This window comes from Fukomys damarensis, unplaced genomic scaffold, assembly GCF_012274545.1.
Source record: "Fukomys damarensis isolate Sample0158 unplaced genomic scaffold, DMR_v1.0_HiC HiC_scaffold_33, whole genome shotgun sequence".
Classification (NCBI taxonomy): Eukaryota; Metazoa; Chordata; class Mammalia; order Rodentia; family Bathyergidae; genus Fukomys; species Fukomys damarensis.
This window is the reverse complement of record NW_022900945.1, coordinates 4,455,315-4,482,799: the sequence shown is the minus strand read 5'-3', so window position 1 is coordinate 4,482,799 and position 27,485 is coordinate 4,455,315. Positions and strand designations below refer to the sequence as shown.

General features: G+C 40.5%; 1 protein-coding gene across 7 annotated transcripts in view; it reads right to left on the bottom strand.

The window, feature by feature from the left end:
• Positions 1-3,585: 3,585 nt before the first annotated feature.
• Mier1 (MIER1 transcriptional regulator) overlaps positions 3,586-27,485 on the bottom strand; it is a 54,216-nt gene continuing 30,316 nt past the window's right edge. For all 7 annotated transcript variants that reach the window (XM_033758106.1, XM_010605101.3, XM_010605097.3 and 4 more), the window contains 8 exons: positions 27,223-27,287; positions 23,753-23,825; positions 15,776-15,927; positions 15,464-15,545; positions 14,218-14,312; positions 11,048-11,175; positions 6,913-7,046; positions 3,586-5,125 (listed from right to left, as the gene is read on the bottom strand). In XM_033758106.1, the coding sequence (XP_033613997.1) occupies positions 4,797-5,125; positions 6,913-7,046; positions 11,048-11,175; positions 14,218-14,312; positions 15,464-15,545; positions 15,776-15,927; positions 23,753-23,825; positions 27,223-27,287 (1,058 nt within the window). In that variant the 3' untranslated portion in view covers positions 3,586-4,796. The remainder of the gene's footprint in view (positions 5,126-6,912; positions 7,047-11,047; positions 11,176-14,217; positions 14,313-15,463; positions 15,546-15,775; positions 15,928-23,752; positions 23,826-27,222; positions 27,288-27,485) is intronic.

Below are 27,485 nucleotides of genomic sequence, written 5' to 3'. Positions count from 1 at the left end.
GCTGCCCGGTGAGTGGAGCGGCAGAAGGAAGCGGCGCGGAGGGCGGGGGCGAGCCCTGGCCTTCTCCCCGCAGTGACAGGGACCTGACTTCCAGGCCCCAGACTCTCTCCGAGGCCAGAGTCAGCGAGAGAAAGGACCGAAGGCGGGAGGGAAGAGAGACGCGGCCGCAGTCGGCACCCCGGGGTCTCCGAGCGGCCCGGCCCGGTTGTGCCCAGAAGTGAGTGGTGGTGGGTGGGCAGAGGTGCAGCCGCGGGGGCAGGAGAACTCCCCGAGGAGATGCGGCCGGCCTGTGCTCCTGCCTCTCCGCAGGGCTGGCCCCCGTGGGCTGGAGCTTTTCGGAGCCCGGGAAGACTGCTGTTCCGTCCTCTTCCCCGACCTCCTCTTCCTAGAGGAGACCTCTGTCTTAGGAAACGACTTCTTTTTTTCCACTTGAAGACAATTTTCTCTTCGACTCCGACTCGTGGGGCAAAAGGTAGAATGTTAGGGTTGCAAGCAACATCTGCCCTGTACCCTGCAGTATACATCTTCCTCAAACACAAAGATCTGACTTGGGAAAGTAGGTGAACTAATTGCAGACAGACCGAGCCCGGTTGGTTTGGTGGTGCCCTCCTGTAATCCCAGCACTCTGGGAGGCTCAGACGGTGGATCAGAAGTCTGAGCCCAACCGGGGCATCGCAGTGGCTTGGCAAGACCTTGATCCGACATAAAAAGCCGAGTGTGAGGTCTGTGGTTCGGTCCCCAGTGCCACACGCACCTGCACACACATGATGTGGGTCCCTGGAACCGGGGCGGTACCCGTGCACACTGGCCTGAGGAATGTGTGCTAACAGCCGCCTCAGGGCCTGTCACGGGGCCCTCAGGAGGCGCCCTTCCTGCCCAGCCTGTGAGGGAAGTTGTTCGGTGAACAGGATTGGGCATAAAGTATGAATTTCGGACCACGGCTTGGTTGAAAAGGGGGCTACGGGTCAAGGTGTGAAGGCCAGGCCCTGCGAGACTGTGCTGCCATGGCGGCCAGCCCGGAGCCCACGAAGCAGCAAGGCTTCGCCGTCCATTTAAGTCAAGAACTAGAACCGGGCTGTTTGGGCAGATTCCACCTTCTCCAGGGGATTACGGAGGCTTTACCCATGTTCAAATTACTTCCTAACTGAACAAGAAAAACATTTAAAATGCATACCTGATTTTAAATATATACACGTGCTTCATATAAGCTAAAGACAACCATGGCCAAAACCAGTATCCTTTACAAAGGGAGAACTGTTGTCCCCACCAGGTCTGCACAATTTAGGGACATGTAGTTATGGGAAACTGGTCCGAGGCGGCTCCTTCAGATACACGGGTGTGTGAAATCGCCCAGTAACTGGGGTGACGACCCTGTAAGAGTCTGCACACCATGAACATTGTTATAAACAGTTGAATTCTGGTCAGAAATTCAAATCACCAGAATGAGAACATACAAGAAAGTCATTTTCAGTGAGAATAAAAACATAGAATGTGAAAATTCCTGCCTCTTATGGGGTACTTTTTCATGCTGGCATTTTGGTGGGGGAGGGGGAACCAGGGATAGAACTGGGGACCTTGTGCTTGCTGAGGTCCCTGGCCTTCGCACTGGTTTTTTTTCTTTTGATACTGGGGATTGAACTCAGGTTCTTGCACTTGCAAGGCAGGCGGCGGAACCACTGAGCTAATTTCCCCACTACAATGGCATTTTTGATTAGAATGAATTAAGAGTTGGCAAAAGCCAATTCCTCACTTGGTATTCACGAGTGACAGCCAGCCACCCGAGGGTCAGCAGCACACATCTGCCTACGGTTTTGGAAGTGCACATTCAACTACCCAGAGAGAGCATAGCAAATACTGTGACAAAACAAATTTTATTTTGTAAAATAGCATGTGGTATGAACTCCATTGCAAGGGAACATATTTTTGCTTGCATAGTCCAGAAGGAAAGAAACGGTGAATGGTACACATCACCGGAGATCAGAAGCCTCTGCTAAACCACTCTGTGATCTAGGTGCTGTTGCAGAGGAACAAGATTGTATTTATCTGCGATGGAAATCATGTGGTTCAGAGATGTAAAAAGCTAGTTAAAACCTAGTGAATTGATCTGATGAAAATCATTCACACCACACTATGTACACAAGCATGTTTACAAAAATATTTTAATAAGCATATTCAGAGTGGCAGAAGGGAATGGGAGAAGGAAAATATTTTACAGTGCAAAATTACTATGCATAAATTTAAAAACATCTAATTCATAATTTTAAATGCCTATTTAAATATTACTTCAAATACATTTTAAAGCTCAACAGATTGTGTTGAACTGAGTTGCAAATGATGAAACCTATGTGAAAACACATCAGAAAACACAAGCCCATTTCAGATGAAAACGCAAGTGGCTCCACTAGGCGGGACAGGCAGGGACCAAGTGACTACCGAGAAAGGCTGCCGCTCCCAAAGCTGTGTGCCAAGAGCTCAAGAGTTATGAAACGTACGAAATCTTAAGCAAATTAAATTCATGATATTACCAATATTTTTAAATAGTGCAATGACTTATCAAGTTAGAGTGGCTGCATTATGAAGAACAAAGTGTAAAATAACTGTATAAACACAAAGTACAATGAAATATTTATGGAAAGCTGAGCATTACATATTATAATAATGGAATGTCTCTCATTATGCATACTTTAAAAAGAGAGTAAGCAAAGTAAAATTTCCTAACATTTACACATGTGCCATTATTTGCTAACATGCCTGAGAATTTCCTTAAAACATTCCTGTATCAATGGTTTGCAGGAACTTCACAACCAGCAAAGAAAATTCATTCTTTAAAAAAGGTGAAATGGTTTTCTCATGCTACAACAATTTAAAAAGTACAGCATCACAATTCTTTTAAAACACTTCTGTAGACCATTTCTGTCAAAAGAGCTCGGATGCTTTGGATTCATTTAATAAAACCTAATTTAGAAAATGGATTGTGACCATCTGCTAAAGCTACCGCTGTTCTTGATAAATCAGTGTTTTTAAGTAAAACAAATTCATGCTTTTCAACACCTCACCCCAAACTGATTCCTTGGATATCTGGGGAACAGTGCACACATGTCACAGGAGTCCAGTGGCTGCTAACACTACCTGGGGACAAGGCTGCCCACTGAGATGGGAAGCAGTTGGAACAGGCGTTAAACCCTGGTGGGACCAGGCCTGAACTGCACTCCTCAGTGCAAATCTTTCCTCAGCCACTGTAGACACTGAGCCATTTATACACAGGCTAGCTTTAAAAGAACTGATCTTTTTCTTCCCTTGGTATCGGGAATTGAACTTGGGATTTTGTGCTTCACAAGCAGGTAGGTGCACAGCCTTGGCTCTTGAACTGATGGCTAAATGGGAGTTGGTAGAAGCATCCGGGGGTACGTTTGTGTGATGAAACAAACAACCATCTTTCACAACAGTTTGGATATAGGCTGGGCTACATACAACTTTTTAAAGAAGTTTGCACTAAAAATAAAATGGCACTTTTACAAGTCTACGCAGATGAATAATGCTATTTGTAATCATACACAGCAGTGGTTTTCTGTTTATCTTATTTTCATTTTGGAAAAACATCAACCTGAACAACTGTAATTGGCAAAGTTTGCAAACTTCAAACTCTGCCACTTTCTTCTCTCAGAATTGACAAGCTGCCTGCCGAGAGCGACTCCCTGCGCGCGCCAGGATCTAAGCCTCACTTGATCTTTGCCTCTGTGGTCTGATGAAGTTGGATGATACATACAAAAATAACCCGACAGGGTTCTAGTCAGCATGACACTCTGAGCACTCATGCTGACATTAAACCTTTGTTTTGCTTCAAAAATAATTTTGAAAATAATAAAAATGCAAAATAAACAGTACAATCTAAGGATCATGCTTAATTTCAGAATTTTCAAACTATGTGTTCTTAGGTAGAAATTTGAAAAAAATTTTCATAATCCTTTATGAATTTTTTTTTTACCACCTAGATAAGAAATGTGACTTAGTTAACTACACAAACACTTAAAAATTCATTAGAAAAACCTTAGCAAAATAAAATGAAAGCCAACGGACTCAGAATATCAATCCTTTCATAAAAGTTTACCAACTGTACAAGTTAAGAAAATTATACAAGCTTTTTGTATTAAGAAAGGACAGCTCAGTCAAGACATATGTACTTGTAAAAATCTTTCAAAGGCTACAAAGAATCTGGAAAAATACAGAATGTATTTCTTTAGCCCAGATAAGAATATGGAAAGACATCATTGATGTCAACAATTTTACATATACAAACCTGACTTGGTTTATTTTAAAATTTCTATATATAAAAAAATCATGCTAGCATAACTTTCAGGATTTATAAGGGTTTCCTTAATAAAGACATTCAATTTAGATGGAGCAAAAAATGCCTATTACACAGACAATTCAAGAAACTCAGAAAACTAGTGTAAACAGAAATCTGAACTTTTTTTTTCATTCCTCTGTATGAAAGGAAAAAAATTACCCTGTAGTGAAATTTTATGACAAAACATCAGGATGAGAAGATAGAGATTTACGTTTAGTTTGTTCAAATTTACTGAACTTTTTTTTTTATATCCGTAAAAGGATCATTGCCAGTTTTGAAGTAAAAGAACTTGTAAAAGGCAGAATTATGAAATCTTATTTCTTAAAGTTACCACATATTTTCATGTTTAAACCAACAGCTTCAAGGAAATCAACTTAAGGTAACCCATCAACCCTGAAAATTTTAGTGACACCAGAATTACTCAAAGAAAGTAAAATAGGTCTAAGTTTTAGTCATCTGTGTTTTCAAGTTCTTCAAATTTTCCGTGAGACATTGCTTCTTGGAAGAATTCAGAAGAACCCGGACTTTCCTTTCCATTGCTGTTTACCCTTCGCTTTTTGGCAGGTCTCTCACTTTTTTCATCAAAATCATTTTCGTTTCTTGCAGTCATATGAGCAAGTTTTGGGTCAGTGGTAAGGTTATCTGCGTCATAGCCATTGGTGTCCATCTCTGTGTGCAGTGGTCTCTTATGTCCACCTGTTGGCCCATTAACATGGAACCCTTCACTTTTTCCTTCTTCTTTGTTCGCCATTTCTCCCGGTCCATTAGATGACATCCCTAAGTTAGAAGAAAAATAAACGACATTGCTAATATGAAGAAGTTACATTTGAAAACTATCATACAACAGCTATTGCGAATGACTTCAGAGGGTTTAACTCTGACTGCACTCCATGACTACAGTACTAGGTGTGCTCCTTGGCTTCGTCTCACACACACAGTGAGGATTCGAAGAGGTTTACCTGCCAGGGCCACCGAAGGTCAAGTAAGTTCTAGAAAGAGCGAAGAACAGATATGGCTACGTTAAGAGCAGCTAGGTATTGTGTGACAACAAGCAGGCACTGGACACAGCAGTCCAAATAAGCTGAACCAAGAGGTAAGAGACTGCTTCACCTTCCAAAACCATGTAAAAACAAAACCGGCAGAGGCTCTATTATGACAGCTTGTTTCCTACTGCCACACAAAATCAAGATGATGCCATGACTTCATTCGTAATGCAAATCTATGGATCTGTGCTTCAAAAGACCACAGTTATTTAAGTGGACTCCACAATCTGTCTCAATGGCAAAACAGTAACACGAGAGTGTCCCAAACACACACTGCATGTGTGAGCAGGAAATCCACATTCACTAGGGAGAGTAAATCCCTAATTATTCTAGCAAAAGTAAGTAACAATAGAAACATCATGTAAAGGCGACTGCAAAATGGAATACAGTTTTTGGGGACAGGAAGAAAGATACAGGATGCACACCCCCAGAGAAAATGAAGTTTTAATTACCTGAAAATATTCAGCTTTTAAAGGATGAGCCTCTATGCATTTTAGTCAAATGCACTCAAGTCACGTGTGCAGGTGGGGTTAATCTTGATCTCACTCACCTGATGTGAATGGTTTCTGAGCTACTGAGTCATTTATAATTTATAGTTAACTTATGAACTCTCTCCAAAGCCTGCCTGTTCTCTTCAAATCACTAAAAAAGGGAAAATACTGTATTTGGTATTAAAATGTTAGGAATGGACAGGAAGACAGCATTACAATTACAACGCAGAAGTCAGCGCTCCACACCTTCCTAGCTGATGCCATCAACAGCACTCACTCCAGGACGTGGCTGGACCCTCAGTGGTGGCCACCTCCTATCCCAGTGTCACATGGGATTGGAGCCAGAACAAGGGCCACGGTCCCGAGATCCCCCCGCGAGTGTCGGGGGGCGTACTGCAGCAGTGGTGGTGACACAGCTCTCCGCTGGCCCTTCCCAGGCCTTCTAACTTAGGACAAGCATTTTCATCAGGTGCAAGTCAAAATGCCTCTTACTAGTTCTTGCTTATCAGCTCAGTGACCTCTGTTTCCCTGTGTATTTTGAACAAGAAAACTATCTGAACCTTCAGCACACTGGTGTGGCTTTTGCTTTTCTTTTTCACAGAAATAAATATGTTCCTGTTTCTGTAGCAGGCTGATGCCTGCTTTATCCTTTCTCATTCAAGGTTATGTTTCTATCAAAGACAACACCAGTATTCACAGCAGTGCCAGGGAGGTGCATTTCTTTTTTACTATACACGTAACACATTCCTAGCTGCCCCGAACCACTGGTGGTACATTCGTAACTGTCCCCTGCCGCCCCATGGCAGTCGCACACGTACCACCGAGCCGCCCAGGGGTGAGACTTACACAAATTCCAGCCCCACTGTGAAATGTATCAAAGCACTGAGGTGTTAAAAACTCTCACGGCCCATCCCAACCAGATAAGAAAAGCAGTGCCACTGAGACAGTTTCCTTAAAAGAAACGACTGCTACTGAGAGACCGCGAGCTTTTCCGAGTGCGCCTGCCTCCCAGCTGTCCCCACTCGCTCACCGTTCTGGGTGCCCGCGGTGCTCTCCTCCTTCTCAGACTGGCTGTTGCTGCTGTTGGAGGCAGTTGGGGGTGGGGACGGGGCACGGCTGGAAGCAGCGCTCTCACTCTCGTCCAGAAGACGATCCATGTAATCCCTGCAGTCAACAGTAATAACATTATCTTATTAGACTAAGAAAAGCTAAACATGAAGACGAGTTGAGGTTACATTTGCAAATCTTCCCTAACGAATACTGTCCACCCTTCGGTTCACTTCCATTCACGCCAGTGCCTCCTTTACTGGGCCCGGGCTTACACATTTAAGGCCGGTTCTTTTCAGTTACATGCTTGTGGGAAATGTAAAGTCTTTAAACTGGCAAATTGGAAAGACCCACTGGAAGCTTCAAACTTTTCCATTTGTGCTCAGAGAAGCCCAACTAAAACTGAAGGATGTGTAAGTAAAGAGGGAGCAGTATCAGCAGGAGTACAAAATCATTTCAGAACAGAGGCATGCTGGATTTTAAGGCAATACCTGAAAGACAAACAGTGTCTGGTAAGAGGACCGTCCCCCAGACTGTCCCAAACACCTGTGTCACTTGTCTCCAGTGGGCTTCTCTGCTGGGTTTCTCCCGCCAGCGTCTCATCACAGCACACTCATGTCTTCCTATCTAGCGGTTGTGATGATCAGGTTGTGTCAGGGTTTAGAAGAACTGAACTATGCCCTTGTCTCTGCAGGGTCAGTGCCTTTACCTATGAAATGCAGATCAAGGATTCTAGCCAGGGATTTAGCTCAGTGGTTCAGTGGCCTGCCTTGCAAATGCAAGGACCTGAGTTTGATCCCCAGTACCACCAAAACAAACAAACAAACAAACCAAAAAACAAACAAACAAACAAAACCCCCACACACCATTGTAGTATTAGATGTGTGTATGAAATGTTTTCAACTATAAAATGCTCCTGAATCTTAGAAAAAGGTCCACAAGCTGTGGCCTGTGTGGTGTTTTGTGATGATGTGTATGGCCGTTTTGTGCAATGACAACGGAACTGGGTAGCTGTGACAGAGACCTTAAGGCCAGAAGAACACAAAATATTTCCTCATCACCTCCACACACACAGTTGCCAATACCTGTATAGAAGGTCATCCTCATGAGTCTGTTTTATGTCCCACAGTACCACTGGGGCTGAAGTTGTACACGGGACAGAACAGAAGCCCAACACCTACACATGTTGTTTACTTTTAAAATTCTTTTAGAATAGTACAATAGAAAATGAATATGAATTCTTAGCATCTTGAAAGCAGGATAAGAGAACATAATAAGGAAAAAGTGGAAGCTCTCAGGATTTTCTGAAACATCTGCACCAACAGTGTACAACATATGAGGACTGGTAGTGGTAACTTTTCATCTACGTGACCACTGCTGTCCTTTGCGTTATAAGGATGTAACACGGGAACGTGACATCAAACCTCAAGAAGCTTCCAACGGTCTGAGGTCTACAACTAACACTCGGCACAGAAACACAGATGATGACTGAGTTGATCTAACAATGGGAGCATTACTTTCGCCCTCTATAAAGAGTGGGAGTTAAACTCAACAGCTTTCAAGAGCACTTCAGTGCTGCGCTGTTCATCATACTCAGAACCAATGCACAGAGCACAAACAGCAGTGGGAGTGATGAGCCCTGAAGGAACATCACAAGTTAAGGCAGAGGGGTGCAGTCAGCAGTGGCTGAAAACCGCTCAGTGGGCAAGAGTCACCGAGGTTGTTCCAAGCCCAGCGAAAGAGCCAGAGCTGACCGGATATCTAAATGGTTTTAAATTTTGGAGTACTGTAGTAATACTATCAAAGAACACTTATCATTATTTTCTACAGATAAATGAAGTCCAGAATGCTAAGGAAAGGAGAAAGATGAGCCACACAGACAGACCATCTATAAAGTTGGAGTACATTCAGTTAACTGGGCTGTGCTGAATTAAGTTACATATAAGAATGATTTGGAAGACTGAATATTTTATAGTGAAATCTTAAATTTGCATATGGCTCTCAGTTCTTCCAGGTACCAGGTAGGCAAAGTCTGTAACAGGATCTTGCAAAGATTTGTAAGACATGCCCCAACCCCACCACAAACGGTGGCCAAAAAAGTGCACTTCATTAGGGTGAACAACTGAAAGACAACAATTTCACTTAAAATACAACTACAGCCGAAAATGGAAACATGTCAGACAGGCCTCTCTGTGTTACAGGAAACCACAATTTCTTGCTATATGAAAAATAATGCCGTCTGTTCGCTGCTTTTTATAGCAGATGTAACACAGAAAAGCGATGATCTCAGTTAGACAAAATAGGTTTTCTGAAAGACCCATAGGGGACTCAACCGAAGCCTACAAAATCAAGGCCAAGGGAAAAACCAAGTCTGTTCATTTCACACCAGTGTACAAAGGGGGACCGCAGTTAACTCCACATCTGAGAAGAGGAGGCATGGTTACTCTGAATTGTGGTTACCGGGTCTTCGGGATGCTTAACCTTACAAGGAACCAGGCTTGCAGGCCAGGAGTTACTCTGAAGAGATTACTGAGGAAAGGAGGGTGTCAGGGCGCACCCCAGCTAACTGCTGAGCTCAACATCACAGAGGTCCAGCTAAGCCAGCCCACAGCACTTCCCTTTGCGATGCCTTCTGAAAGAGAAACTTGGGTGAGCCTGGGTCTGCCCCAGCAAGACAATCTTATGTTCCTACTGATGAGGAAGAGAAACTGTGTACTTCATTCACGAACATTACTTCTGAAATGGGTGAAAAGAATGAAAGCTGTTACTCCTTTTCCATACAGAATAGTCTGAAAACCGTGACTATTTTAAGATACACTGTGCAGACTAGATAGCTGTATCTAATTCTGTACCATTATGCGTTAATGTTACCAATGAATAATCCACAAAAGATTTTGTAACTTTACTAACACTGGGCAATTATATAAAACGTGCATGCTGTTCTGTCTGCAGTGCTACTCTAGTGATCACCAACTCTGAGTAAGAGGGATGAGGCCTTGCCAAGGGTCAGTTATACTGATCTACCCCTCCTTTGACTCTTTTGCTTTGGGTTTTAGAACATCTGAATTTTTCAAGGAAGTAAGTAGCAAAGACATCTTTTGCTCAATGACGGTGACTGAGTAGCAGTACAGCCAGGAGCCCGAGAAGCACAGCCACACGGAGGTAACCTGCACAGCCTTAAAGCCATGATGTGGGCAGCCTGAGGACATCTGTACTGGAGACACAGCTTTGCATCACTTTCATTCTGTAAACCTCAGGGAATATGTGAAGATAGTGCTGTAAAATTACTTCCAGGATAACATTTCATCAAAATGTTCAAGTAATTCATGTGAGACAAAGATTCAATGCTCATTATATTTAAGTAACAGATTACCAGGGTGAGAGAATGTCCTATTCCAAAGCAAGAATGAAGGAGGATAGGAGAAACTGAGGCATGGGGATGGCATGAGGCATATAAGACATCTGCACAGAGTGGATACAACACCTATCTGTCGCCAGGAAAAAGCTGGAGTTGCATTACTAATTGAATAGTATTTTGTCAGCAGAAAAAGACTCAGGATTGCTAAGAAATGGAAGCCACAATACACACATTCTTCCCTCTATGAAAATCTCACAAGAAGATGCAATTGGACCCGATTTATTGTATTTGTTTTTTTCCTTTTTATAACAACTATATTCAAATCTTATTTTGGTTCCTGGGATCAAAACAGACTGGACAAGAAAAAAATACCAATTTCCCATCAACAGTGCAGGGCCTATTGGCCATCTGCCTTACAGCTTTAGAAGAATCCTCTTCTTCCCTATTCTGACTGCTTTCAAGTCATTAATACACTAGATATGCCAGCTGTTCTGATCCATTTCTTCCAGGGGCCCCTATTGAAAACACATTCTAAACTTTGCTTTAATGATGTTTATTGTCTCAAATAATATGATCTGTGGCCTACAATCTTACAACACTGAAAATTCTGAATGTTCTATAAAGAGACACAACTGATGATAAACTAATGTAAATTCTATTATAAAAGCAAGATTCTAAAGCCACAGTTCTCCTAAGAAAAGTCTAGAAAAGCTTTTTTAACAACAAAATATATAGCTCTAAGAGAAAAACATCAACTCACGTTACACCAGGATGAAGGTTGTATTTCTTTTTTCCAAATCGCGTTTGCTGAGCAAAGAAATCATAGCGTTCGGATTTTTTCCACATATAATAGAAGGCTACACATTCCCCAACTGATCTTGTTCGGACCTATAAAAAAGAAATTCTATTTTTACCAGTCATTTCTCTCTTATCGGAGGGATTTCAAGAAAAACACCTGAGTTTTAAAAAAAAATTAGCTCCTCCGTGACCAACATACACTTGTTTTATGTGTCAAACACAATGCTGCAGGAAGTTTTGGATGCTCTTTTCTCTAAACTAGTAGAGAAATAGTGCAGAGGCAATGGGTCCTCAGACATCTAACTCTCTGTTTTACTAATAATTTACTGTACAATAAATCCCCCTCTACTGAAAGTGTGCACAAATGGCCCGTAGGCTAGGACGAACATTATAAACAGTTTGCATATTCTCGAAGAGCACCTAGGACTCCGCCTTTAAATTCTCAGAAGATTCTCTTAGTCCCAGCAGCACTCAGACTTGCATAATTTACTTTCCTAGTGCCTGCAAATGCACCACAGGAATGTGAACGCAATCTCAATGACACTCAGGCTTTGCCTCCTGTTACTCCTGTGGCTTGGTGTGCTGCCCTCTTCTGTGCAGATTAACGGATCCCCTTACAGCGTGCAACAGCCACGCGGCTTACAAATGATGTTAGTAAGACCCCCCCTTCCGTTTTGTCACTGAGTTCGGAAAGCTGAAAAACTGATGTGCATGAATAAAATACTAGGAGTTTAAAGGAAAAGAAAAACCTCTCAATCAATTTTTTGGACGCAAGATAATACTACTGCAACAAATTGTGGATGGAAGGCAGGAGAACTGTGGCAATACCCTTTCCTACCCAAAATACACACACACGCGCGCGCGCACCTCGTTTCTCTGCTACTTGCACTTCACAACTGTGACCCATTTTGCTTTGAGACTGAAAATAACTGGGGCTTTAAAAAAAATCCTCTCAAGCTTTTGACTTCCTACAGAATCTCATTTCTAGACAGATTTAAGACAAATCGATTGTACTGTACTGAAAGCAAAAAAAATGAAGATCTTTTGGCATATGCAAAGTTTGCAGTGCAGGAAATCTTCAATAAAACTTAACTCATATAGAATAAGTTAAAAACCCAAATTTTAATTGCAAGAGTAAAATCCCAATTCCTTGATGTTTTCACTGAAATATTTTGTTTCCCTCTTTGTTCACTACAGCAACTAGCGTGATTACATCTAGGTCAGACGCTGAATACCCTGTGACATTAGAAGACCACCCTCCAAATACATATTTATAAAGCAACCAAGGTCATATTTTTAGTAGACTTTTGGCTCACAGCTTGAGGCCATATAGCAAGTTCTTTTGGCTTAAAAAGAAGCAGGGCTGCTGCTTCTGCTGATCAGATCAGCCGGGTGCTCTCCACGGGGATCAGGCTTGGTTAGTCAGGGTCAGTGGTATGTGAATTCAAGCAAGAATGCTAATGCTAGAAAAATCTTATAAAAATTTCGACCATGAAATGTGGGATTTAAAAAACATCAGAAACAAAGTCATTAATATAAAATAGTCTTTTCCTAGTGTTGACTAGAACAGGTTATTAGATGACTTGGACACATTAGAGCTATATGTTTCGATAGCAATTATGTTGTTATCCTAAATGGTAAGACTCAAAATTTCTCATTCATTAGTCATGTCCAATGTCAATTACCAAAACACAAAAAGATAATTAAGAATGAATCAGTTAATGCACAAAAAATTAAGAAAAATGAACTCAGGATTTGTTAAACGACTCTTATTTAGTAAGCATGAACTAATGTTACATAGGAGCCAAGACAGACACCATTCACTCACAGCCAGTACAGAAAGAGCAGTGGCTGGGAAATGCAGCTCAGGGTAGAGCTTTAGCCTAGCTGCAGTAAGGCACTGGGTTCAATCAACAGCCACAGCCAGCCCCGCCCCCGCCCCCACCCCCACAGAGCGGGGCTTAAGGCTTCAGACCCGCGCCCCAACACTACAGACACAGTCCTGCATGGGCTACCACACATCTACCTGAAGCCATCTTTCAATAAAAATGCAATGTTCAAAAGCCTAAGAATAAATGTCCTGTATTTCAGCTGAGGCCTTCATTTCATTTGTCTTAATCTTGTACAAACCAACTCATTTCCCTATTAACTGGGTAACTGCTATTAAAAATCCTACCTGAATTCAGTTCTAAGAATTAAACCCCCAAACAAATCTGTAAGTAATTCTGAAGTTCTTTGGGGATAAGCACTGTACAGTTGAGCTTGTCAATCAGGGATGACTGATTATGTTAAATAAAATTCTAAATTTATGACAACCGCAGTAATTCATAACAAAGCCAACCTAGTGATGTGTCTGAAAAGTTAAAGAATGTGCTTTTAAGCCAGGCAATGGCGCATGCCTCTAATCCTAGGCAGCCTGTAGGAGCAGGCAAGAAGACTGCAAGCTTGAGCCTCAAGTAGGCCGTGTAGACTGTCTCAAAACAAAAAAGTTCACAAGGTCCTTGGAGAGCATGGGTGCACTTTTGGGTTCAATCTAAGTACTTCAAAAGCAAACAAACAAAAAACAACGTAACTTAGATTGTTTTAATTATAAAAATTTTCATGTGAAGTGCTTTAAAATTTCAAAACTATTTTAAAGGACCTTCCTTAAAATATCGGTCATAGAAAACAGCTTTAAGTATCGTATTATACACATGAACTCCAACCAAACATTGATTAACATCTTTGTGAATGTTATTTTGTTTGTGCCAGTGAGGAATGAACCCAGGGCTTTTGCAATGAATTACCTCCCCAGTCCTTTTTAAATGTCTGAGACAGAGTCTCACTAAGTCACAAAGTTGCCCAGGCTGGGCTAGAACTTACCATCTTCCTGCCTCAGCCTCCCAGAGTGCTGGGATTACAGGCCTGAACTACTAGGACTGGAGCTCAAATCTTGAAACACTCTAATATCACACAATGAGCCACACTGACCTAGCAAATTATGTCAGGAAGTCTAGGCATGCTATTAATAATTAGCTATGTCCCAAAGATTATATTCATTATAGAAACTTTAACAGAAAATAGAACAGATAAAAATGTCAGTTTGGGTTATTAAAATATTTTTTCATAAAAAGAACATATATCATTACTTACTTTATTAGCCTGAATCAAATGAAAATCTTTTCCATAGGCCTTCAGCCCTTGTTCAAAATTTCTACATTCTTCCTCTGTCCAAACAGACAATTCCTCTGGCAAAATGAGGGGGGAGAAACTGTTAAGCAATCAATATTCCCCCAATACTGCTCCTAACAAAACTACAAATGAAAATGTGATTTTCTGGTAAGAAATGAGGGAAACATTTTACTTTGAGCACTAGTACTCAACACTGCAAAAGATAAAGCAAGGAGAAATGCTCATTTCATAAAATTTTGACTGACTCGGTCCCTGCTCTGGCCTCATCCTGGGCCACTTTCTCCCTCATTCACGACTCCACTACATGAGCCCCCTGCAGTTGTGTCAGCTTTCTAATTTCTTTCCTTCTTCAGACGTAACATGTGGCGTCCCCTTTGCTTAAGACAGCTTCCTATCTCCCACCAGTAATTCTGTTAGATCCCAGCAAAAATATCATTTTGTTCTGGAAGCTTGCCCCGAAATTCCACCCTCTCACTTTCCTCCTTCAGCTGCAACAGCTCCTGCTCTCCCGGGGAAAGAGGATGCTTAATGTCTCTCAGCTCTGGCATCCTGCAGGCAGGGACTTGGTTTACAGTTAGGCCCTCAGAACTCAGAATTTAGGAGGCCTTCACAATGTTGAATTAATCAAAATCTCTCACTAAGGACCGGGGATTTAGATCAGGGGCACTCACTATGCCTGCCTTGAGAGTTCAATCCTTGGTACTGCAAAGAAAAAAAAACAAAAACAAAACCTTCACTTAATCATATACAAACTGAACTCTAAACAAGGTGAGGTGAGAGCCAGACAGAGTAAAAAAGGAAAAACCAGTATTTTAGTTCTGGTGTCATTATTTATGAATTATACCTGCCTTGGCCAACTTACCAAGTACACAGACCTAATTCTAACGATTTTAAAGTGAAGGCAACATTTGTCATACACAGATGACAGGGATATTACCGCGATCAAACAGGAAAACCATTAGAAATATACTCAGAAACTTTAAGGTATTATGCATTTTATATTTTCATTTAAAAGGCCTTCTTTTCCAATAAAGAAGGAAGAGGCAGCCTTAATCCCATTCCTCATTATGCCTTGTAGAATACTTTGTTCTGCAAATACTAATTCAGAAATTAAGCTTAGGATATACAGTATTTACACTAAACCTAAGAGCTTAATTTTTAAATTTCCGCCAAATCATGAAAACAAAAACTGAACATTTATGCTTACCTCTAGCTGCTTTTACATTAAATCGTAACCTCCTCAATGCTTCTTCTGTATCAAAATTGCACTTAACCAATTCATATAAAGCCTAGAAAAAATAAAAGGCTTCCATGTGTGATCCAGACTATGAACAGTCCAACTCAATGGTACAATTTAAGAGTAAGTTTTTTTCAGAATCTCGTGTTTGTTTTCATTCTTTTTTGAGCTGTGTGATATTTTTAGTGAATACATGAAAAATATTTAAAAATGTAGCATTTATTTATAAATGTGTATGACTGGTTTATTTGAGGGAAATGCTAAAGGATGAATCTTACACACCTGTTCATTGTCTTTTATATGAGACCCTTCAGGAATTGCTTCTACACCTTTCTCGTCACCTGTTCTTCTGGATGCATCCTTAAGAAACACGATCACTTTGTCTTCTGGTAAGTACTCAGGGTCCCACAGGAGCTGGTCATCATTTTCATACACTGAATGGGTGGAAATGAATGTTGGTGACAGCTGAAATGTGACAGGGTTCGGCGTCTGTGCTCATGCACCGCTGCCCAGGGACTGAGAGCCCAGAGCTGAGAGCTGAAGAGGGGCAGACAGGACCTGCGCCTCACCCGACTTCCTCTTTGGTAACTCGGAAAGCAGGCTCTTCCGAGAGGAGGGTGTGCTTTATGTCTGACTTCACTCTGAGTTACCAGATTCCAAGAGCTCTGGCACTTACTACCTACAGGGCTCCGGGTAAGTTCCTCCTGACCCCTCTGCTGCATCTGTGAAACGGTGCCAACCGTAACTCTCTCAAGGAAGTCGTAAGGAGTTAAGGCACTGTACTACGACTCTGGCACATATTAAGGTTCCCTAGATGTTAGCTAGGATTGTTTTTGAAAGGACGTCTAGAAGAATGCTCATTGTACCTTGTTTGTATGTCTCTACGATGCTTGAAAATGTAAATACACAAACTATTTTCACAAAAACAAAAGTTATAGTTAAGATTAAAGCCTAAATCTCACTAAAACTTAAAAAGTGAAAAGGAGAAGTGTATGACCTCCAACAAGAGCCCTGTAGGATTCTATATGACAGGAAGTCAAAGACAGATATATCAAGAAGGAAGAACTGTAAGACGGAGTCAATATCAAGAACCTGGTATTGCAGGAGCCAAAAGAGCGAGGGCCAAGCATGGCTTTGGTGACCTTCTAAGTACTCTGAGCACCCAGGATGAAAATTCTGGAGTTACTAACACGGCCGTGAACACAGGGAAAGAAGCCACACTGGCGAAGACTGAAGAATAAATGACAAGCAAAAAAATTAAGCAGAAAATGTTCTTGAACAGTTTGGGCATGAGGGTGGAGACAAGACAGTAGAAGTGGAGTTACAGAATGTTTTTATTTTTAAAGCTAGGAGAAAACATTAAAATGCCAGTAGGAAAGAGCTTGCTTGACAAAAGTTTTAAGAGATAAGGGATAACCCTGTCCAAGTTCATTTTATTATAAAATGAACTAACAGTTAATGAAGCACGTTCTGTGGGCCAGGCAATAAGTGTGTGCATACAAATCACCTAGCCCCTCCACACACACGCAGGCACGCTGAGCCTCCGTCCACCGCGGGGCTCCCCAGAAGATAGTCTTCTTTGAAGTATAGTTCAGAGGACCTTAACACGTCACTCCTTTTCTAGCCTGCTGGTACGATTCCAGTTAACTTTAAATTGTGAACACAAAAGCCACCCATAATAAAGTGAATGTGTATATATTGTTCCTGCTTTCTGTTCTCTGCTTGGTTCTGTAGACTGCAGGCTATTCTGGGGGTGGGTCAGGCTGTCCTGGGAAGAAGGCAGCAAAGGCAGCAAGTGCATGCGCTGCCTTCTTCCCCAGTGACATAACCCATCCAGGCCTGCGCACCCTCAGGACCCTGGTCTTCCTGGAACCACACAGACGGCCCTCGCCAGAGGGCGCCAAACGACAAGACCTGGGGACTGGCTGCCAGGCAGGTCAGCCTGGGTTCTCTCCAGAGCCTCAGTTCTACTCTTCATTGTCTGCAGCTGCAAGATGCTCAGTAAGGACCACAGATGAGAACAATTAGCACTGCCTTGGACAGTGAGGCACACCGCCTCCACTACTTTTCTTATTATGTTTACAGTCTAAACAAGCAACGGTTGTTTTTAACAGAATGTCTATTATAGAATGACCAAAGTATCAAAAGGATCAAAAAATTCAGAACTGCACTACTGTGACAAAACACACCACAACCAAAGGAGAACTAACACCTACATACACTGGGCTACAATGTTAAAAAACAAAAATCCCTACAGTAGCAATAGAAAATGTAATGCTCCCAATCACTAAAATGGAGTGGACTGGAGCGCTGCGATTTCATTCTAAATCAATTACCAAACATGCTACAACCTTTAACAGACAAGCCCAAGCACACGCACGGGATATCACGGGAAGACAGTCTGTGCGTGACTGCAGTGCACGACGAGCTGGGCAGACAGGCACGCGACACCACAGCAAGCAGCGCTGACAACCCTGACTCAGCAGGGCAGGTTGTTTCCTACTCATCTGCAGAGGAGCCTGACGGTGGTGGTGCGAGGCCACCTTCAACTAGCAAGGTGTGCACACCTCTCATTTCAGCTATTATCCAGAAAACAATGAGAAAAATCAACAACAAGCAGGTCATACATGCAGAAAGAAAATACCAATTGACAAAAGAAGCAGAGAGACTACCACCACACAAAAGCATAAACAAATCCCTACAATCAGGAAATTCCCAATGAATATTTACTTGCTGGCTGCCTGTTTTACTAAAGTACTGCTATTCCCTTTATAATGCCTAAGTAAAAACTCTACCTAATCAATACTTTTAATGCTATAAATGCTGAGCTACAATCAATACTATGATATAATAACGGGGTTTACAGCAGAAGTCACAGTCGTCATATTCTCAAAGGCTGCACTGTGATAAACATGGACTTTAAATCATGTAGCTTCTTCCTACACCTGGGTTTAAAAAATTCCTGTGAAGAGAGGAGTGGGGAATGGTGAAAAAATAAAAACCAAGACACGTCATGTAAAGGTGCAAGATCCCAATGATGAATGAAATTGTGTTTTCTACCTGAAATGTACCAATAAGCTAAAACAAAACAAAACAAAGCAAAAGCAAGGGTGGCCCCGCACCACCGCCATCCTATTGGCCAAGTTTGCTCATTTTTTCCCAGCCCATTTCTTTGATCCTCTCTCACATTTTCTTCTTTGCCTATCTCGGCATCAGTATAGAAAGTTCAATGAACTATAGTGACAACATAAAGATACAGCAATTTCTGTGGAGAACTTTTATAATACTCCTTCTTTAAAATGCCCGGGTGGTATACAGTAATGGAAGCCTTCCCGCTTGGATGCAGAAAAGCAATTCTTTAGCCGAGGCTATGAAAAGATTTCCAAAGGGCACTACGAACTGTGGACTCTTAAAATGTCAGGGACTAAAAAAACAGGACGATGTTGAGGGATTATAGTAATAATACAAACAGTATTTATGGCAGATTGTTGGAATTTGAGCTGCAATGTAATCATAGCTATTTTATATAGTTTTTTATATAGCTATTTTATATATATTTTAATAGTCTCTACTTCAATGCCAATGTATTTCCTGAAAGTTTTAAAAAATGTAACATACTTCATATATGTCACCCTATAATGAAGCTGAGACTGACTCCTCAAAAAAAAAATCCCTGTTTCAATACTACTATTCAGGATAAGCATCCCTAATAGGAAAACCCAAACTCCAAAATGTCCTGAAATCTGGACAAATAAAATTCCTCATGAATTAGAACTAGACCGTGCTCAGTGCATGCCTGTGGTTCCAGCTAAGCAAGAGGTTGAAATGAGGACCATTGAGTCCGGGAAACAGAGACCCTGTCTCAAAAACAAAAAATATTTAAAAACATGAAAAATAATCTGCTAAATGCATGTGAGAAACAATTTACATGGTTCCCTACTAGTCACTGCTGCTTAATTCTTAGCCATCTAAAATTTATGTCATGCAAACAGGAAAACACGGTTAAGAATATGGTTAATGATTCTTCCTCTTTTTTGCTAAATAATCTGCTTTTTGTCCTGATTCTCAATGGATCTAGTTCAGGGTTTTCAATCCCAACGCCGACAATCCCCTTAGGATGCCTCTCCCTAGTAGAGCATCAGTCTGTGCATGGCTGGCTGTTACCACTGTGGGCCTGGGTCGGCACCCAGGTCCCCGCACACTGCCTCGAGGCAGGACCTCTGCATCTGCCTCGCGGTCTGGCTGGGCTGACGCCGCCCCCAGGAGTGCAGGAACAGATGAATGTGCCAAGGCGAACCACAGTACTCAAGCGCTTCTCTGCTCAGTGATTCTTCCCGTCAGCAGGGGCTCGCTCTAGACTTCTGCTGGAGGCCGCTACAAGGAAACTCTCATTTTTGCTGGTCCTCTAGCCACAACAACCGTATAAAGTATATGACAAGCACACCCTGTTGCCATTTTAACCTGTCTGAAAAGAATCAAAAGATGGAAAGATAGAGGATATCCGAAGAGTCCCTGAATCAAATTCTAACTGAAGCTGTATCAATATGGACTTCCAGTAAAGCAACCCAGTAAAATTCTGTTTTGCTTAAGCTAACTGAACTGGATTATTGTCATCTGCAAGCAAAAGGGCATCTGAAAATTTGGTCAACAAAATTTGAAGGTTAATCATCAACCAAATACTAATGCTAATTTCACTGAGCAACTGCATGCACCAGGACTGTGACGCTAAGGGCTACACATGCCGTGTGACAGCCACTCAATATAACTTTATAGAGGAAGAGAAAGTAACACATACGGGGTCGAATGTCTGGATTCAATTACCAGTCCTGTTAATACCATTCTGCACCTGATTATTAACTCAGGTGCAACTTTCTCAGTGCCTATGCGGCAAGAATCGACTCATTACTAGTAAGGCCACTAACACAGTGGACCTTGGAACCGGTGGGTTATGCATTTGTGGACTTAGCCAATTGCAGGCCCAAAATAGTCAGAAAAAATTTTTTCTTGTGATTTTTCTGTAAACAACAGTTACTGACTAGATCCAGAACATCTACACAGAATTAGGGTGAGCGGTGATCTGGACGTGACTTACAGCACACTGGAGGAGCTGCCCTAGGGTGCTGAAGAGACCTGAGCACCGGATGTGGAAGCCTGCCCTGGGCAGCGAGGTGGCCAGGAGGGCTGGCTCTACTTGGAAGGGAGTGTGAACAGCAGTTCGCACAAATTTAAGAAAATATTAATGAAGTGCAGCCAAGGAGATTCTGTAAACAAGACACCAGTTCAAAGGAGCAAGCTGAACTGTACCCGTAATAAACTGATAGCAGCTCGCATCAGGAGGGCTAAAGACCACTCATGAAGAGCAATCAAAGGAGAGAGAAAACATCTGTCCACAACCCTCCAGAATATTCAGGCGAGAGTTTTCCTGTGTGAGTGAAAAGGAGATTTTGATCTACCTGTCAAACAATTCCTACAATAAAAACACCTATGTGTTGTGGGCACTTTCAGTAAAAAGGGTATATTTATCAACCTTTTTTTTCCTTAAGAGTGGTTAATTAGCACTATTTTTTTTTTGACAAATTTTGTTTCTAACAGTGTAGTACGGTTCACATAATGGTTTCCCGAAGTCTTGACAAAAGTATGAATTTCTTTGAGTTTAAAATGGAGTAAAGGCCTCTCCTGTGGGACTCTCAAAGCAGTGTCACTCTTCTAAGGTCTTACACACACATCTGATGTTTTCAAATCAAGAAAGCTTCATACATCACATCCTCTCCTCAACAGGATTATATATCACTACTTTCTTAAGTCATGTGGAAACTGATAACACTATACCAGAATGAGCAGTATTTTTAAAATCAGAGACTGTGATCATTCACTGTGATATCTGACATTATACAATAAAAGTGAAATATATGGAGATCATTTAAACTACCTTTAACCATAACATTAACTTGAAATATTTCCTACCCATCTACTAAATACAAAACTTTTAGAGAAGATACTACCTTTCTTAGCTAAAACGGAAAAGAAATTCAATAAAAAAACTCAAATAAATGTTCAATTTTTAACTTCACTTATTTGCAAAGAGAATGAATATAATGGTGGACATGTGAGGTTATGTGTAGGTATGACACACTATTCTATTACCTGTAAGTAAAGCGTACTTAAATTTCAATTGCCAATGGATCATTTGTTTCTGCATGCAACTGAAATGTGTTCACAGCGCACATGCAGAGAAGTTTAATATAAAACAAAGTCACTGCCCTATGACACCGTCAATGTTTCTGTATAAGAATTAACTTAAAAAGCCAGCACACTAGCTGTTGAACACTTAAGTGGTGTGTGGAACGGTTCTGCCATTCAAAACTTATTGGGCTGTGGTATTCCCTCAACTGCCTCTGGCCTACTGCCTGGCCTGAGAGAAGGTACATATTTAGAACAGCAACGAAGTTTTTGGTGAGGGGCTCCACCCGCCAAAACAAGAACAAAAGCTCCCAACACCAAAGGGTCCTGCATATGCACAGCTGAAAAATGGAGAAGAACACTAAAGAGAAATTAGACATGCCTAGTTTGAAGAGCATCACACTGAGAATGAAAACATAGACAACATTCTTTCTGGAACCTACCTAACATGAGTAACCTGAAGCAGATTCTTTTTAAAATTCTTCAAGAATTTTTCAGTAATCAAAATACAAGTTAATTTAGGACATTTATATAAAATGACAAAAATCATGTAACATTTAACCACACAAGTGTGATTTGAAATTGTAAAGACACAAATTATACTTTTTTTTAGTAATACTAAGTTTTAAAAGCAAATAAGCCTTTTCTATCAGTTGTTTAGTATCCAGTTTGCTTTGTTTGTTTTTTGGTACCAGGGATCGAACTTGTGACTTGTACACTTGCAAGGGAGGCAGCAGAACCACTGGCCTCCGGCCTCCAATTTGTTTTTAAACCTATTACTGACATACAATAACTTGCTTTTAAAAACTGAATTATAGGTGCCTGTCTTGCAAGCGCAGGACCTGAGTTCAATCCCCGGTACCAAAAAATAAAATAAATAAATAAAAATAAAAAATAAATTATAGTACGGGTAGGGGAGAGGAAAGAAAGGAATGGAATTAATGAGAAAATGAAAAATAATGGAAACAAAATCTTGTAAAATATGGGGGTTGAAGGGGGGAAAGGGGAATGGAAAAAAAGAAGAAGAACCAAGATCAATTATTTAAAGGTACAAATTTGCAGCAATGAATGCCATTATATTGTTAAATGTACCAATAAAATTAATTTTTAAAAAGCTGTTATAAATTTGGACTCATAAATCCATCCTAAATGATGCCTTTTAAAATAGATTTTAATAATAAAATATTTTATATAAAATATGGTTATATTGCTTAAATAAACCCAGCAGTTTCTCTGGTATGAAAAACTGGAAGTATAAATTAAGATCAAAACGTATAATAGATAATGTGAAATAGGAAGAAAATGTCTAACTGGGAGGGCTAGGGGAAAAAAGAAGAGAAAGAAAAAAGCAGGAGAAAATGAAAAAATGGAAACAAAGTCTCTAAATAAGGAGGGGTGGAAGGGTTGAAGGGAGGGCAGGGGAATGGGGAAAAAATAAGAACAAGATGTATTATGTAAAGGTACAAATTCCCAATGATGAATGTCATCGTACTGTACACCTAAAATGTACCAATACATTTAATAAATTAAACATAAATAAAAATACTTATGTAGACTTTAAAAAACAAAACAACTAAATTTTAAGGGGCTGAGGATTTAGCTCAGTGGTGCTGTGCCTGCCTCACAAATGCAAGGTCCTGAGTTTGATCCCTGGTACCAACCGCCACCTCAAAAACAAAAACCCCACTAAATTATAAAAGGTAGAAAAGGGCAAAGTTTAGAGCTTTTAGAATATGGAAAAAAAATTTTAAAAGAAATGGTTGGGATGTTTCAAATCACTTAAAAGCAAAAAGCATTTTTCTTTTGTAGTCTTTTATAGAGAAAAGTGAAAAAAGTTAACATAGGTCTTTTTTTTTTTGGTACCAGGGATCGAACTCTGGTCCTTGTGCTTTCAAGGCAGGTGGCAGACCACTAAGCTAAATCCCCAGTCCCAGTAAATACAGAAGACATGGTTCTCTTTCATTAATGAAAGGGGTTATTCACTAGACTGTCACGTTCTTAACACACTTCATGCATAAAGTAACAGCTATCACCTCTGAAAACCTAAGTCCAGCAACTGTAACTGCACTACTGACTCACCTTTTTCATTTTCTTTGTACCTACACATTCCAACTGGGATCTCTGCTTGAAACATGGAGCCCACCATAATCTCCTGTTTTAAAAATAAGAAAAGAAATAATAAGACCTAGTAACATTTTATATTCATTTTCTAGATTAACCACCTTCTTGGATAAACTCTAGTTTTCTGTCATAAAGTAGACACAAACAACTACCTCAGAGATGAATGGATGTGACCAGATGAAAATATTCCTAACAAAATGGTGTGAAAGGTAACACGGACAATGAACACCAACTTTACTTCAAGGCATGGACTCTGATCACTCAATAAAATAATCACAAAACAGTCTGACAACCTGAAAGTCAAATCCAGGTATCTGGACAGCATCTACATGGAAGACACTGGTCTCTGCACTGCAGCAGGAACAGCAGTGTCACCTGGAAAGTGCCCAGACTCAATGCATCAGAAACTCGGGAGGGGGTTGAGTCTGGGAAGCAGAGCTTCATTCAGGGTAAGAGAATAATGCAAGTGTTTGCAAAAAGCTCAGTGGGGACCAAATAGGCAGCTTAGTGCTTGACTTTCACTGAACCCACAGAAAATAGAAAGTGCCCGCATAAAAACACCATTAAATTTTACTACAGGAAATGTGATGATCAAAGCTATAGACTCCAATCAGAGTAAGTGAAGCTGGCTGTTCAGAAAGCCAACTGTAGGTTGCTAGCAATGAGGTTTCAGAGAGCACAGGGATGAAGAGTACACAGGAATCAGGATTTGCAGGATTCTGAAGTGCAGTGTCCCCCGCCTGTTATTGTTACCCTAATGACAAAGGATCTCATTTTACCGATTACAACTTCAAAGACACGCTCTGTGTAAATAACTTATTACTGGGCTTGCAGAGGAAAATCAGCCTTTCTCACGATCAGTTTTCGAAACAGTTTCATACACAGTAAACTGCCTCCACAAACAGAATTTCTCCTTGTCTTCCACTCTAGAGTCCTCTACTGTCACTCCCTATGCCTCTTTTAACTTTGTTCACTTGTGCCTATCAAAGAGTAGTCAAGTCATCAACCCTGGTGGGGATGCTTATGAGTATCAGTGGCTGAACTTGCTCAGACCAATGACATTACCGTGTGTGGACAAGGCCTTGCAGCCAGGATTTAAAAGGTCTCTCAGTAACTCTTAACAGGGAGTCAGATCTTACAAGTTCTAACTACTTTAAAGGTGTGGTCCTTTTTCTACTGAGTTCCGAGTACTTCTTTTCACCTGCCAATTCCTTCTTCAGTGGACGTAAGGGAAGGGAAACAGCATTTAAGATTATGTATTCTCTCGAATATAATTTTCATGTATTCTTCACCAAACCCAAAATGCTGACATCGTTACTCCCGAAATGTATGTGAAAAAGTGAAGCTCAGTAGCATTTTCTCAGGCACATACAATTAGTAAGTTTTATGACTACTATTTAACCCAGGTTTCCTCTAGCTTAGTTTCTATAAAAATCCAATTTTATCTTGTATACTTTCAAAAATTGAACCTCAAATCTTGATAATTATTTATCCAACAAAATCACACTGAATGAAAACAATCTGGATTTACTGAATCATGCTCTCTTATACAGTTTTTCCTGAGAAAGGACTAATATCACCTCCAGCAATAAAGGCTGCCTGCATCTCTATGTTAAACTCCTCCAAGCTTTTGTTCTTCATTAAAAAAAAAAAAAAAGTACTAGACGTTCCAAATGGGAAAGCAACTTATGCATGTTGGAGAAAAGGATTTGTAAACTCGAATCTGTGGTGTACAGCAATTTGATAGGACTCCAAAGGCCTGACTTCCCTCTTACTTTCTTCATGGTATAGGAATCTGATTAAAAAATGGACTGAAAAATACTTGCCCAAATAGGTCCCACCAATAGGAGGGAACTTCTCTGCAACCTCATTTGTTGTCTTCAGTCCCATCCCTCAAATTGATTAAAACACTGCACATGGGGCTCACTGTCCACACAGTTCTGGCCACAGTGATGTCGCTCCCTCTCTCTAATGCCTACATCTTTCTGTTGGTCTCATTCAATCTAACACTAATAATGCATTTACTTAGGTTATCTAACTTCTTTTTGGCAACGGGGATCAAACTCAGGACCTTGTATTTGCAAGGCAGGCGTAGTGCCACTGAGCTACATCCCCGGCCCTTATTTAACTTCTTTAAAGCGATGTCCACTCATACAGCAAAAACATAACGAACTACTAGACAGTGGGGGAGGGAGGGGGGCAGGACACAGGATGGGACGGGGATGGACTCTTGTGACTTAATAGCTACACATCACCTGACTTGGTCTTTCTGAGTAAGAAAACAGTGTTTCTCCAGCTCTTCAGGTCCCAGTCACTAAGTATTAAAAGGCATCTGGCCTCTCTAAGTGACACAATGAATGTCCAGGAAGCCCAATTCTACAGGAAACCTGGGATTTTTAGGTGACCCAATTCTAAGTACATTTGAATTATTTAATTCTTCCCAACCGAAATTCTATATATCAGCTGTTCTCTTACTCAGCAAGAGGTGAACTCTTTTTTAAGTCTGCCCCATGCATTCTAAACCAGACTGTATCCATCTTAAAGCACACACACAAACTTCCACCAAAACCCGAAGGACCAACAGAATTAACTGATTTAACCCTAACTTGTTAAAAAGTACGAAAGCCCACTAAATTTGAGCTTCTGTCCTATTTTGCTTTCAAACTAATGATAAAATTACAAAATAAATTTATAAAACAGATCCAGGGAGAGGCTATTTTTTTTTAAAGAGGATGGATTATCAACTGTCTCTCAAAAGGAATAGTGTCAGTTCTTCTGTAGAAATGGTTTAACCAAGTCTGCACACATTCTGACGTATTTTCCTAAGTGGCCAACACCTTTACAACTTAAAATCAATTTTTTAACTATCTGCTTAATTATGTAAGGCTGTTTAATTTTAGAGATAAAAGCTAATGTAATTGCATATACTTGTAAAGAAGCCCAATCTGTCTCTTTAAACAAAGACTGGTCAGATACAACTATCAACATTAAATTCAATATTCTGAGTTTTCCCTTTATAAAGTAATATGGAATGGAAAATGTGCAATCTAAACTACCAAATTTACTTAAGACATCATACTATTTATATATTAAAAAGCCAAATGTGACACTTTAGATAGAGCAACAAAAGTAATTTAGCATTAGTTTAGGACCAGTTCAGAAGCTTGGGTGTTTACTGTTGGTCTGGGTACTAGACTCACTTAGCAAAGTCTAGTACTTTCCATTTCGTCATTTTTTTTTTTTTGATAAGGAGATAAAACACACCTCTTATTTGGATGTACTTAAGGGGAAATACAAACATTTAGCAAATGCTTAAATGTCACAAAAAGACTTACATATCAACCTTATCAATACATGTAAGAATAAACATGCTTGTTTTTTAAAAATATTAATTTACCTAAGTTTTGGAGAAATAAGGTTCTAACTACCTTTTTCCAGTCTTCTGATGGAATATAATCTTCATCTTCTTCAGATTCTTCTTCTATTTCACTATCTAAAATAAATAAGATTATAAAATGATTGCTTATTCTGCCCGTATCTTTATCATTGTATTTTTTCACATTTATCATCAAATAGTTATATATGCTGAACAACATTTGCTGACTTAGGCAAAGACATTTTAAATCCAATAATCAATACTCTATCACTTAAAAAAAGCCAAAACAAGAAGTAAAAAAAAAAAAAAAAAAAT